The 12,793-nt window shown below is 62.2% G+C and overlaps 3 protein-coding genes across 14 annotated transcripts; 1 reads left to right on the forward strand and 2 right to left on the reverse strand.

Annotated features, from left to right (window-relative positions):
• Positions 1-2: 2 nt before the first annotated feature.
• Rpl36 (ribosomal protein L36) lies at positions 3-967 on the reverse strand. The gene is made up of 4 exons (XM_046443991.2): positions 835-967; positions 569-663; positions 205-339; positions 3-127 (listed from the first exon to the last, which is right to left on the reverse strand). Exons 2-4 carry the CDS (start codon positions 659-661, stop codon positions 38-40), a joined length of 318 nt encoding a protein of 105 aa, XP_046299947.1. The 5' UTR covers positions 662-663; positions 835-967; the 3' UTR covers positions 3-37.
• A 151-nt stretch (positions 968-1,118) lies between these two features.
• On the reverse strand, positions 1,119-7,626 carry Hsd11b1l (hydroxysteroid 11-beta dehydrogenase 1 like). Of its 12 annotated transcripts, none has more exons than XR_006851595.2 (8): positions 4,606-6,335; positions 4,402-4,538; positions 3,762-3,873; positions 3,325-3,557; positions 2,951-3,044; positions 2,643-2,808; positions 2,020-2,562; positions 1,119-1,222 (listed from the first exon to the last, which is right to left on the reverse strand). XR_006851595.2 is itself a non-coding variant. In XM_046443967.2 (8 exons), exons 2-8 carry the CDS (start codon positions 4,676-4,678, stop codon positions 2,370-2,372), a joined length of 1,008 nt encoding a protein of 335 aa, XP_046299923.1. In that variant the 5' UTR covers positions 4,679-4,720; positions 6,490-7,626; the 3' UTR covers positions 1,852-2,369. The 12 variants fall into 12 exon arrangements, 10 of the variants coding, with proteins under 10 accessions (XP_046299923.1, XP_058435174.1, XP_046299919.1 ...); XR_006851596.2 differs by having other exon boundaries at positions 1,119-1,234; XM_046443967.2 differs by lacking the exon at positions 1,119-1,222 and adding an exon at positions 6,490-7,626 and having other exon boundaries at positions 1,852-2,562; positions 4,606-4,720.
• Micos13 (mitochondrial contact site and cristae organizing system subunit 13) lies at positions 6,883-8,619 on the forward strand. The gene is made up of 4 exons (XM_046443990.2): positions 6,883-6,997; positions 7,626-7,803; positions 7,937-7,988; positions 8,397-8,619. Exons 1-4 carry the CDS (start codon positions 6,969-6,971, stop codon positions 8,492-8,494), a joined length of 357 nt encoding a protein of 118 aa, XP_046299946.1. The 5' UTR covers positions 6,883-6,968; the 3' UTR covers positions 8,495-8,619.
• Positions 8,620-12,793: the final 4,174 nt, after the last annotated feature.

A 12,793-nucleotide genomic window follows, 5' to 3' on the forward strand; every position in this document is an offset into this window, starting at 1 on the left:
CATGGTTTTCTGGGATGGTTTATTGAGGAAAGGGGGCTCAGTCCTTCTTGGCAGCTGCCTTTCTCATGGCGGCCAGGACGTTGCTCAGCTCCTCTCGCTTCCTCTTGGCCCGGATGTGTGTTCCCACCTGTGCGGCAAGAAGGCCACCCATCAGCCTGCGCCCCGGGTCCCCTCGCGGCGCACCCCCGTTAGCAGCCCACCTACCCTTTTCTTGATGAACTTGAGGGCCCGTTTGTCCTTGGAGACCTTGAGCAGCTCCATGGCACGACGCTCGTAGGGGGCAAAGCCACACACCTCCCGGATCATGTCCCGCACGAACTTGGTGTGCTTGGTCAGGCGCTGGGGGCAGGGGCGGCCGTCAGGGCGGGTCCGGGCCGGGACGCACCCGGCCCCCTGCACTCCAGCCCCCAGCCTGCCTGCCCCCGGCTGCCGTCCGCAGTATCGCGACACGGGACGGCGCTCCCCGGCCCAGGGCCCATGCCCGTGGCACACACCCGAGCCTCGCGCCGACGCGGTCCGCCAGGGCTCGCGCCTCTGCCCGGAAGGCCCCGCCGCTCCCAGCACTCACCCCGCGGCGGCGGCTGTGCCTCGGCTTGCTCACGTTCTTGGTCACCTTGTGGCCCTTGTTGAGGCCTACGGCCATGGGGTAGCGCAGAGCCATGGCTGAGGGAGGCGGTGGGGAGAAGGGCTGGGGTGAGTCCCGGCAAGGCGCCCGCCACCCCGCGCCGCGGCTTCCTCGGGCACGCTCGCCGGGCCCAGCCACCCTCCAACCCGCCCAGCGGGCCTGCGGGCCCGGATGGCGAAGGATGAAGAGTCAGGCGCTAACGAACTCACCTGCTGCTCTCCAATGGCTCCCGGAGCGGAAGGGCCGGCGCCACACGGAACTCTGGGATATCTACTCGCTGCTGGAGGCGCGGACTAGAGAGGCAAGAAGAACGCGCGCGCCCCCTGGCGTCCGGAGGCTCCCTGAGCATGCGCGTTGACCCCAGGACCAGCGGACGTGGTTGTGGTGCCTCAAAGGCCGCTGTGTTCGAAGCTGCAGCTTGTTGGTTAACCCGGAAACAGCAACTTCACCTCCCAGGCCCCCCAGTTTTTCCATATGTCAGGTGGCACGAAAAAACCTCCATCAACGGGTTGATTTCACGAAGGGAGTGGTCATAGTGCCTCCTGGTGGCATTTGACGTGTCGTAAGGTCGTGCCGGGATGCCAGGCGGAGGGATGCCTGCTGAACAACCTTGAATCAGGAGGTGGAAACAACAAAATCTAGGAGTTCTAGATTTCCGCGCCCCCTTTACCCCTTCTTCTGTCAATCTTACTTGTCTCTAAGAGACAGCCTCCGTTTGGGACTGGTGTGACGAGGACAGTCTTTCTTGGACAGAGCCCTGGACAGCTCACAGTAGCAGCTTTTTGCAACATTGTATCCATGCCAGTTATTTTTTACAATTGCTTTATACCAGCAGCACTGGCTTTCCATTTCGACAAGGAGCGTCCGTTTTTAATTGACAGATGTGCAGCTATGGCCCTCATTAGCCCAACCTCCCTAAGCTACAGCGTCATCCTCAGAATGGGAACAACTGTAAGACCCAACTCCAACAGTGAGGCCTAAGATCCTTGACCTCAAGGGCCTGGGGCGTGGGTACACTATTGCTGCAACCAAGTCCTACAGGTCAATCAGTGCCCCTGCCTCTCCCACTGACTTCCTGAGGGGAGCCCATCCTGTCTGTCTCCATTTCTCCACCTACAAAACAGGTTGATAGTTCTAGCCCCTCTCCCGGCTCCTAGAAATTGGAAGGCAAAAGGAATTTGAATAATATATATATATATATATGTATATATATATATATATACATATGCAAGGGAAGACCTTTTATTATGAAACGGGAGGCTGAGTCTAGCCCAGAATATGCTCTTCTCCTCTTCTTCCCACCTGGCCATCAGGTGGACAGCAGGCGTCAAGAGTACCAGAGACCCTACTGGGGGTGGGAAATGCTCCCAGTTGGAATCAGTGGAAAGAATCACCTGAGACTTAGAGGCTCCCAGAGGTGACTCAGGGCATCCACCTCAGGCGACCTGGGGAGGGAGCATCACTTTTCTGGAGACTGTTTCTTGTTTGCACAATGGAAGCAATGATCATGTCACCAGTGACCTCCAAGAAGCCCACGTCTGGGCTGCTGCCTTCCAAGACTGAGGGGTGCCGAACACCTGCAGTTTGTTTCCAGGTGCCCGCAGATATTCTTCTGTTTGGCTTTTGCCCTGATGACTCCATCTTGGACTCAGGCCACCCTCTCGGAGGTGTCTTTGTTAGTGTCCCGACTCCAGGAACAGCTGGATGGTACCTCCCGTCTGGGAAGACAGGAGCCCCCGGGGACTCAGGCTGCAACTGCGGAGATGTTGAGGTCCTGGCGAATGAACCAGGCCCTCGGGTGCGGCAGCCAGCCTCGCAGCAGACAGAGCAGGTGCAAGCGCCACGGGTAGAAGACACAGGAGGCTCGTGTAGCACCACCTCGGATCACAGCCAGGGCCGCCTTGGGTCCCGGGGACGCCTTGGCTCTCATGACGCCCCTAGGGAGGGAGATGGTAGGGACTGCGGTGGGTTCCCACGGTATGCAACCGATGGTTCCCTGCTCGCACCCAGGCCTCACCTGACTCCCTCCACAGTGGAGGCCGGATCCCAGAGGCCCAGGACGCACATGGTGATGGCCACATTCACGTCCTGAACATCCAGCTCCCTCCGCAGGGAGCAGAAGAAGCTGTCCAACGCGAACTTGGCCGCTGAATAGGGGGTGGAGAAGGACACGGGCACACGGCCTAGGGGCGCAGGAGGGCAGCTGCTGAGGGGCCACAAGATGCTCCTTTTCTTCCAGGGAGCCTTCCCACCCCTCCGCTTATCCCGCACGAAGCCCGTCCTCTCCAAACCCCTCCCCCAAGAGCTAGAGCCACATGCACGCACCGAGCAACGTGGACACCACCACCAGGGAGCCCTTGCTGTCAGTCAGGCTGGGCAGCGCCAACTTAGTCAGTTGCACATAACTCAGGAAGTTCACCTGCAGGGGGCGACGGCGAGTCACAGGGCAGAGGCGGGGCCCGGCCAGACGGGCGGGGCCCGAGGATACAGGTGGAGGGGTACGGGCTCCATACTAGGGCGGAGCCAAGGCCGGGAGGGGCGGAGCCTATGACCCAAAGGGGCGGGGCCCGGACGTCCCCCGGGAGGAGCCGAGGAGGGAGGAGCGCCTTTGCACGCGGGGCAGAGCCCTGGGCTGGGATAGGCGCGCTCGGGCGGAGGGCAGGGGGAGAAGGGCCAGGGCCGCAGGCTTCGGGGAGCACCTGCATGAGCCAGCGCGTGGCCTGGGCGCTGCGGGCCCGCATGCCGGTCGGAACGCCGCCGAGGTGGTTCAGCACGAGGTAGTCCAGACCCCCTGGCCCAGAAATGCCGGTCAGCGCAGGGCTGGCCCGAGGCCCTGCCCCGCCACGGGTGGGGTTCGGTCCGGAGCGCCGAGGTCCTCGCGGCAGGTAGCACCCCCCCACCCGGGAGATCAAAGCGTTTCTCTCCTGGCGTCCTGCAAGTTTTCGCCCCTGGTGGTAAGCCTCCACCCCTGGTAGTGAGCCTCGCCCCCTAGTGGTAAGCCTCCATCCCTGGCCGCGCCCCAGGCCCCGTGAGTCTCCGCCCCCAGACACCCGCCCCAATGCACCCCACCCCAGTTCCGCCGACCCTAAGGCTCAGGCCAGGGTACTCTGCTCCAGACTCCAGGCCCCGCCCTCACCCAGCTTGTCCAGCGCAAACTGCACCACGCGCTCGGGCGCCTCGGGGGAGGCCATGTCCGCGGCGATGTAGAAGACGTTGGGGGCGCCCAGCTTCCTGCAGTTCCCCACCACCTAGGAGGCCAGAGCTGCCGGTGGGCCTCTCCTCCCCAGCCGCGCCCCCTGCCGGCCACACAGAGGATCCCACCTGAAGCCCCGCCTCTATTCTGAGCTCAGGTCCCAAGGGCATCCTTCTCAATGCTTCACACAGGTTCGAAACCTGCCGCGGGCCAAAAAGAGCCACTCACCAACACCCAGGTCCCCGGGACTCCACACAAGTGTTCTGATTTCTGGCTTCTCTCGGGCATTCCCCCAAGCACTAACAGCTGTTGCTAAGGAGGGCCCCAGGCCATCAGCACGGGGGGAACACTCAGTACTCCCCTTCCTGAAGGGCACTTCCTGCTTTCCACTCCTTCACTGTGCTCAGCGCAACCAGAACCCAAGGGAAGGTCTGTGTCTCCATTTTGCAAATAAGGAAACTGGCTCAGAGAGGTTAGGCGACTTTCCCAAGGTCACATAGGAATCCCATTACAGAAGTTCAAACTTAGGTCTTCTTTCTACTCACAAGCCCCCAGCCATCCATCTGGAAATGGGGTGGCTCACCTTCTGCAGGAGGGCCTCGGCCTGAGCAGTGAGCACCAGGTGGGAGCCCAGGCGGGCGTAGTGATAGGCCAGCTCCTCACCAACACCCTCGCCGCCCGCAGCCCCGGTCAGCAGCACGCGGGCTCCCTGGAGACGGGCTGCAGTGAGCAGGGGGGTCAGGCAGAGCCGGCGGGATTCCTCCCGCCCCACACCCTGGGTGCTCACCTGGCTCAAAGTTGTCGGCCCAGTAGTAGGCGGAGAACAGGGCCCCCAGCCCCGTGAGGAGCAGCACCTTCATGGCCTGGGGGCCTCAGCGGGGAGGGGCAGGCCGCAGCCACACCTGTTTGGTGGGCCTCCATTTGATGAGCATCTGGTAACAGTGTGGCCCTGGCCCTGCCCCTCCTCTCCCCCTCCATGGCGACCACTTGGTCCAGCCCCCCACTATCCTCCACCTGAACTAGGGACCACTTTTCAGTGACCCCACTTCTCAAAGCCTTCTCCCTCCACCCAACAGGCAAATCGCAGCTTCCCTCCCCTTTGATGAACTCATTTAGGACAGAAGCCAGAATCTTGATGACCAAAAAGCTGTGTGGACAGGACCGTTCTCCCCTCTGCTCCACTCCACTAGCCTCTTCTCTGTTCCCCAAACCGGCCACAGCCAGCCGTCACCCTGCCTCAGGACCCCTGCGCTGGCACTGCCATCGGCCTCTTGCTTCTTTCAAGTCTCAGCACAAGAGTGACCTCCTGTAGAGATGCCATACCCTGAGCCGCCTCCCTAGAGCTGCTGCACCGCGGCCCTCTCCCTGACCCGTCTTCCTCCCCATCTCCGCACTTGTCCTGGCCTGGAAGCACCATTAATTCCTTAGTGTTCACTGCCCCCTCTCTCCCCCAGACGGTCAGCACCTTGAGGGCAGGAAGAAGACAGAAAACTGCTTCTGTTTTCCTCACTGTAGGGCTGTTTGGTTTTTGGTACCAGGAAGTTAAACCCAGGGGCACAGCCCCTGAGCCCCAGCCCCAGCCCCAGCCCTTTGATGTTCTCTTCTTTGAGCCAGGGGCTCACTGCATTGCTCAGGGCCTCGATAATTCCTGGGCTGGCTTTGAGCTCGCCAGCCTCCTGCCTCGGGGTCCTGAGCCACTGGATTAGAGGTGTGGTCCACTGCACCTGGCTGTTGGTCTTCAGAACCCAAAGCCATGCCAGGTATTCAACAGGTGCTCAGTAGACCCTAGGTTGACACGGAGTGCTATGGGGAATGGATAGGCAAGAGCCGGAGGAGACCAGAGAGACAGGTCTGTCTGGAGACACCAGAGGGCTGGACACAGAAGTGCCCTGTCATGGGGTGAAGACATGCCTTCAGTGTGGGGGAGAAGGAGGAGGAGGGCAACAAGCCAGATTCCTCAAGTTCTGGGGACCACGGGTCTCCCACAAGCCCATCCAACCTTGGGGTTGCTATCCTCTGAAGTCCACGGGACAAGGATGGGGGTCTTCACAAATCCAGAAGCTGCCAGGGCCGGGAGCCGCGGGATGATGGGCTGGGGGAACCGGATCTCCGCTCCTCTCTCCCTGACTTTCCCGCCCCCTGGAGCCAGCCAGAGGGGTCTCTGGAAGGCACCCTGGCCGAGCCCCTTGCACCTGCAAGCCTGTCCACGGCTCCTCCCTGCCCCGGAGGGCCGGAAGCCCTCACCACCGGCCACGCGGGTCTGGCGCTGCCCACCCATCACCCCACCGCCTATCTCTGCACCTTTGGGTGCTCAGAGAGCGGATCCCCGAGCCGTCCCAGCCAGGGCCACCAAGGCCGACACGCGCTCCCACCTCTCCTCACTCCCAGGGACGGGGCACGAAGCGCCCCGGGGGGCTCCTCCCACCCCTGGTCCAGCAAAGGAGGCGGGTGCAGAGGGACGGGCGGGTGGCTTCCCGCCGGGACAGGGGGGCGTGAGACCCCTGCGTGTCCCCAGCCGCGCACTCACCCACTCGGGCCTCAGTTTCCCCGCCGTCCAGCGGGGCCGGGGTCCGGGCGTGAACGACGCTCGGGCCCACCTTCCCGGCGGCGCTCGGCCGGACCCCGACCGCGCCCCCTCCCGTAGGGCGGGGTCACGTGACTTGGAGCCCACCTCCTATGGGGAGCGGACGTAAGCGGGACTCCGCGGTGCGGCGTTGCCAGGCAACGGCCTCCGCCGGGCTCTCCCGCTCGCCGCCGCCCCGCCACGCCCCCAGGTCTGACGCCCCGAGCCCGGTCACGTGCTACGGGCCCGCCTCTCTCGAACTAGCCTCGCGTTGCCGTGACGACCGCTTTCTAGACGTGCTCTTCCAGTCACTTGCGCCGGCTCGGGATCCCTCGTGATTCGGCATCTTTCTGGGTCACCTCAGGCTTCACTCCAGACCCCTGAGGCCTCTTACCCCTCGGCCGCCTGGGCCGGGCCGGACTACATTTCCCAGAGGCCCCTGCGGAGGAGCCGGAGGCGAAACAAGACACCACTTCCAGAAGCTTTTGCGGCAGACGAGGAGGACTACACTTCCCAGAGGACTGTGCGTCGCCGAGACCGGAAGCGGCGGGTGAGTGCCGTGTCCTTGCGCGCGGAACGGAGCGACCATGGTGTCGCGAGTGTGGTCGGTGATGAGGTGCGTGGGGCTTCGGGCGGGCCCCTTCCTGCGGGTACCTACTCGGCCGGTTCCCCGAGGTGTCAGTCCCCTCTCCCTGGCCGACGTAGGGAATCGGACTCTTTGGGACGGGCCTCGCCGGGTCGCGGTCGCCTCCCGCTTCCTCCCTGGTCGCTCGGCTCACTTGCCCGAAAGCCCTCCGAGCTTCAGCTGCCGCGTCTGTGAAACGGGAGTGCCCAGGGAATCCTACCGTTCGCGTTTGTCCCGAGGTTAATGCTCCCAAAGCAGCGAGTGACATACGGGAAGCGCCCTGCGACACTTAGAAAAAACCAGCGGCTTGCCCGCCGAGAGCCCACCCTGGGCAGGAAGGCTCCCGACAGGTTAGGTGTCTCAAGTCTTCATTGTCCCTTGCACTCTGAGGGACCTTGAATAACCCCAGTGTCCATTTTGCAGTTGCAGTGGCCCTGAGTGGCTCTGCTTTGTGCAGTGAGAGCTGAGTGCTGTAGCACCTTTGGCTCTCAGGGTGCCCTTCGTTTCCCCAGCTAGCTGTCAGGCCACATGCGTGTCATCTGGACTGGGAACCCCCAAGGAGGGTCACATTCCTCGTGGGTGGCCAGCAGTACACAGTGAGCTCCTTTCCCTGCGGCAGGTTCCTCCTCAAAGGCAGTGTGGCTGGTGGTGCCACCTACCTGGTGTATGACCAGGACCTGCTGGGGCCCAGTGACAAGAGTGAGGCCGCCCTGCGGAAGGCCCAGGAGGTGGTGCCCCCTGCCGTGCACCAGTTCAGCCAGTACGTGTCCCAGCAGACAGGCCTGCAGATACCACAGGTACGGCTGGGAGTGCGTGTGGCTCTGGGGTGGCCTCAGTCCTCCAGCCTGGCTTGGTGTCCTCTGCATGCCTGGGGCTGCTGGGAGGCAGAGCCCTTCCCTGTTCCCCAGCCTCTGCTCCTTTTTCCCCCAGCTCCCAGCCCCTCCAAAGATCAACTTTCCCATCCGCGAGTCCTGGAATTCAGGTAGGCCCTGTGCCTCTGCAGAGTGGTGGCCCAAGGCACCCCAACATGGCTCCCCTCCTGGCTTCCTGGCCCTTCTTTCCTGTCATCCCTCCTCCTGTCTCCCATGGATCTAAAAGAGGCAAAGGGGTGGAGATTCGGGGGAAATGGAGGGGGGTAGAGCTTCCCGGGAGGGCGGGGCTGTTGTTGCCTGGTAGAATGGGGGCAGGTGGCCAGGGCCACCCTGGAGCTTGGCCCGGGTGCTTGGGCCTATGAGCAAGACCCTGCCCTGCGTCCGCTTCAGTTGCCGGTTGGAAGTTTGGTCTCTAAAACAGACTTGCCCCCGGGGCTTCCCTGGGGCTTGGCTGAGGCCAGGGGGGCCTGTAGCCGGCTGGAGCCTCACAGGGGCCTCCCTCCCCGCCCGCCCCGCAGGCATCATCAAGGTGATGTCCGCCCTGTCTGCGGTTCCCTCCAAGGCCCAGGAGTACTCCAGGGAGGGCTGGCAGTACGTGAAGGAGCACACCAAGTAGGAGTTGCAGAGGCTGTCCACCTGCGGACCTGGGCAGGGTGCCGCGGGCTCCCGACTCCAGACTGGGACCCCACGCCAAGGGCAGCTCCCAGCCTTGCTGGCCCAATAAAGGACTTCAGAACTGTTCTGCCACCTGTGTGCTGCCGGGGGTCACAGTTGGGCCTGAGCTTCTGGCTCCTCCTAGCGGTTCCTTGAGGCTGGACCGGTTCTCCAGCTGGTTTGCTCCTTTGCTGTCACGGACTGTCAGCCTGATGCGGGGCGTCATGGTGGACAGCTGGTCCTGGTCCCCAGAGTGCTCAGGCTCCCAGGAAAGTGGAGCCTGTGCAGGGGCTTCATGATCCCCGGCTGACCGAGCCTAGGGGAGTCAGTCTGAGGGGCTCAGTGCAGTGAGCACCCACAGGAGCCCCAAGGCCACTGATTCGCTTGCTGAGCCCCTTGGGTCTTAGGCCAGTCCTGGTCTCCTGGCCACCACCTTCAGCCACTCTCTCTCTGACAACCTGGTGATCCCTGGAGCGCCCAGGCCTGGGGGCCCTGGGCCTGAGGGACGTCCACCAGAACCCAGGCCCTGCCTCATCTCCCAAGTCTCCCTTGTTCCCAGGGACACTGTGTGTCCCCACTGGACGGAAGCTCCAGCACGGTGGGTCTGTCTAAGGTTCCTGGGAAGCCCCTGGTACCCAGCCACAGAGTGTGTCCCCATGGCTGGTGATAGCAAGAAATCAGTGTCAGGAAACCAGAGGGCAGTCTCCCGGGAAGGAGATCAGCCTGGGTGGGAGTCGGGTGCCTTCCCAGGATGCTGTGCCAGGCCAGGGATCAGGGAGCAGGATCCCCATTCCTAGGAGTTTTGGGGATCAGGCGAGAGAGCTCAGCAGGGGACAGATATTAGAGGTGAAGGGAGCAGAGGACTGGGCGGCTATCCAGGCTGTCTGACTTGAACTTGTCTGTCCCCGAGAGGAGCCAGCAGGCATCCATTGGCCTGAGTGGGGAACAGGGCAGGGTGTGGCTGGGAATGCCTGGGCAGGGGACGCGCAGCCCATAGGTCCTGTGCCACTGAGACCCAGAAATGGGGACTCCCTCACTTCATCATTGGGAAGCCACATGGCTCCTTGTGCCCCTCTTGCCCTTGATAGCCCTTGGTGAGGGTGGAATGAGGGGGACTGGCGAGGATCCCTGTCCCCTGGTGCTGTGGAGGAAGAAACCCATGCCCTGCCGGGCCTGTCTACCAAGCCCTTCCAGCAGCCCTGGGAAGCACAGGCTCCCAGGCCTGTTCTACCAATGACGGGACCTGCTTGGCCAAATGCAAAACCTGTCACTTGCAGCCCAGGCGGTGAGCCGCATCGGATACCTCACACCCAAGGTGCCCTGGTGTTTGACCAGGATCTGCTGGGGCTTGGCTTGGTGCTCAAGATGCCTGGGTTGTGCCAGGTGGCAGCCATTGCTTCAGGTGGCCCCAGAGTTCAGTGACTATCACAAAGGGGGAGGAAGCCTGGCCAGGAGGGGACTTGCCAAGCTCCTACTCTGCGTCACAGCTGTTAAGGGTCCAGTGCTGACCCCCCACCCCGTATTTTTTTATTGGTGCGCCATAGTTGGACATACTGGTGGCATTTGTTACGTATTTGTGCCTGCACGCAATAGAACAGTAATCTGGCCAATGTCATTCCTCTGTTTTTTCCCTTCCCGCCCACCCCCGCCCCCGCCCGTGATGCGAGTCCCCAGCAGAGCTGATGGGAAAGCTGACCAGCCTTTGGAGGCCGCTGATGGCCCCTGTGGGCCCTTCACCCCCATCTAAGCTGCTGAGTCCAGCAGCTGGGGCACTCTGGTGGTAGAGTGTGCCCTGGGCCGCGCGTGCAGGCTGGGGTTCCAGAGGGCAGGCGTGGAGGCCCGCCAGCTAGGCAGGGCTGGAGCCCTTGCCGAAGGCTGTACGCTGGGGTCCTCGGGGCTCCCCTTATCCTGAGAAGGTGAGAGGCAGCGGGGTGGGGGACCGCCAGCACAGGCACCAGGAGGGGCCGCCTGTAATCAAGGGCGCCGGGTTTCAGCTGGTCTGCAGTGGCCCCCTGGCAGTTCAGACTCCAGGTGCATTCTGCTCCCCCCCATAAAGGGAGGCGCCATCCTGGGAGGGGTGGGGTGGCTCCTGGCACAGAGCCAGGTACAGGCACTTAAGCAGCACACGTTTAAACTGGAGGCTGAGGGTGTGCTGGGTCCTCGCCCCGCAGGTGGGCCCGTTGTCCTTGTGTTCCCGCCCACCAAAAAATCATAGCTGAGTTCTGCTTCCAGCAAATGCACACTGCCTGGGTATTCAAAGGAAGGGCGTGAGGGGACGGCAGAGCCAGGTGGCGGGCGCTCTCCTTGGTAACCGCACCCTTCCTAGACTAGAAAGGCCAGTTCAGAACTAGCCGCTGGTGCCCAAGCAGGTGGGCGTGGGCTGAATTACCGCTGAGGTTTCAGGCCAGGTGCTGGCAGCTGTGGTCTGACTCCCATTCTGGCCTGGCCTTTCTGGGTGGGCAGGCTCTGTGTCATCCCCTGTGGGTGGACAGGAGTTTTGGAGCCTGAATAGAAGGGCACCCAGGAGCTGAAGCAATCTCAGAAGTGGGTCTGGGAATGGCGCACGCCTGTAGTCTCAGTGACCTGGAAGGTGAGACAGGAGGATTGCAGATTTGAGGCTAGTTTCAGCAATTTAGTGAAGCCCTAAGCAATTTAGCAAGACCCTGTCTCAAGATAAAAAAATGGATAGGACCTGGTGCAAGGGAGAGGGTGGCGCATGCCTGTCATCCCTGCGGCTTGGGAGGCTGAGGCAGGAGGATCAAAGCCAGCCTCAGCAAAAAGTGAGGCGCTAAGCAACTCAGTGAGATCTGTCTCTAAGTAAAGGACAAACAGGGCTGGGGATGCGTGCTCAGTGGTCGAGTGCCCCTGTGTTTGATCTTTGGCACCAAAATAAATAGAAAGTGGGACAGTCTTCACGGAGCTGCCTGCCTCGACTTCCTGTTGACGTCCACACGGCCACCTTCTTCACTGGAGCCAGTGGCTGTTGGCAGAGCCACCAGTGCTTTGGAGATGAGGGGACTCAGAGTGAGGCGAGCCCCACTGTCCTCCTTGCCTCTGCTGCTTCCTGTCAGGCCCAGGCTGGGCCAAATGGCTCGCCACCTTGCAGTTCCAGGTGGGTCCCGCACGGTCGCCGCCTGCTGCTGGCGTAGCCTTCTCCACAGCCCGTGCACTCAGGCTGGCCCTCTGCTGGTCTGAGCTCTTCCAAAGCAGGCAGGTCCAGAGGGTCCCCTGCCTTCACGTGCACTGACCCCTTCCCCATTCTGCAGCGGGACACATCGTATTGGCCTCTAGAAATGCCCAGGTGGCTGTGGGGCCACTCTGGTGACTCGCGCCTTCCATCCTGGAGCAAGAGGCTTTCACCAGTCGCTACATAGGGACCTGGACGTTGCCCCGGTTCAGGAAGCTGAGGGCATGTCTTCAGACGTAGGTGTGTGCCCATGGACTGAGCTACGCCCACCTGTTCCTCGGTGACGTTACCCCTTGCCCTGTTTGGGATAGAATGTTCCATGGAAACACTCTGGGTGTCCCCTTGTCTTGCTCTGCCCTTGGGGGTGGCCTTCCTAGATGTCAGTCAACCTGCTGACAGCAGACATCAGGAAGCCAGACTCAGCCCCCTGAATCCTGACCCCGGCCTCATTTGCATGGCTTCTCCTCAATAAAAGGGTCAGCGCAGGCTCGCCCGCTCTATCTGCGGACCTTTAAGGTCAGAGGAGCCTTCACAGGACCCAAAGGAAAAGGTCTCTGTGGTTGTTTCGTGCTGCCCAGTTCCCCTGGAGTGACCCTGAGTGTTTTAGTCGTGGGCTTTGGCCAGCAAGCTTGGAGAGCGGCTTGCAAACCCCGTGGGCGTGGCCTGCAGGGAACTCATGGGCCAGTGTCCACAGCCACAGGAGGAGGCCTTCCCTCACCAGAGAGGTGGCTGTGTACCGTGTCCACAGGATGGGGCTTCATGGCACCACGGAGTAGCCAACAAGGTCAGTAGACACAGCAGGGACACCGCAACCCAGCAATGCACACAGTGGGACTCAAAGGTACCAGCCTGGGCAGGCTCCCTGGCATGGCTGCCAGAGATGGAGCTTGGTCACGGAAACCGCTGAGCCTGGGCGAGGGAGGGACAGGATGGCCCTGCCCACCCTGTAAGCCCTGCACCTCTGCCTGGGCTTTGGCAAGTCCCTTGGCCCCACAGCCCCACCCCCTGCCCTGAAGCCAGCTGAGCACGACCTCCCTCCACTGGCAGAAACAGAAGCCACACTTTATAAATGAG

This window comes from Marmota monax, unplaced genomic scaffold (genome assembly GCF_021218885.2).
Source record: "Marmota monax isolate L192 unplaced genomic scaffold, Marmota_monax_Labrador192_F-V1.1 WCK01_AAM20220418_F8-fsc00102, whole genome shotgun sequence".
In the NCBI taxonomy this organism is placed as follows: Eukaryota; Metazoa; Chordata; class Mammalia; order Rodentia; family Sciuridae; genus Marmota; species Marmota monax.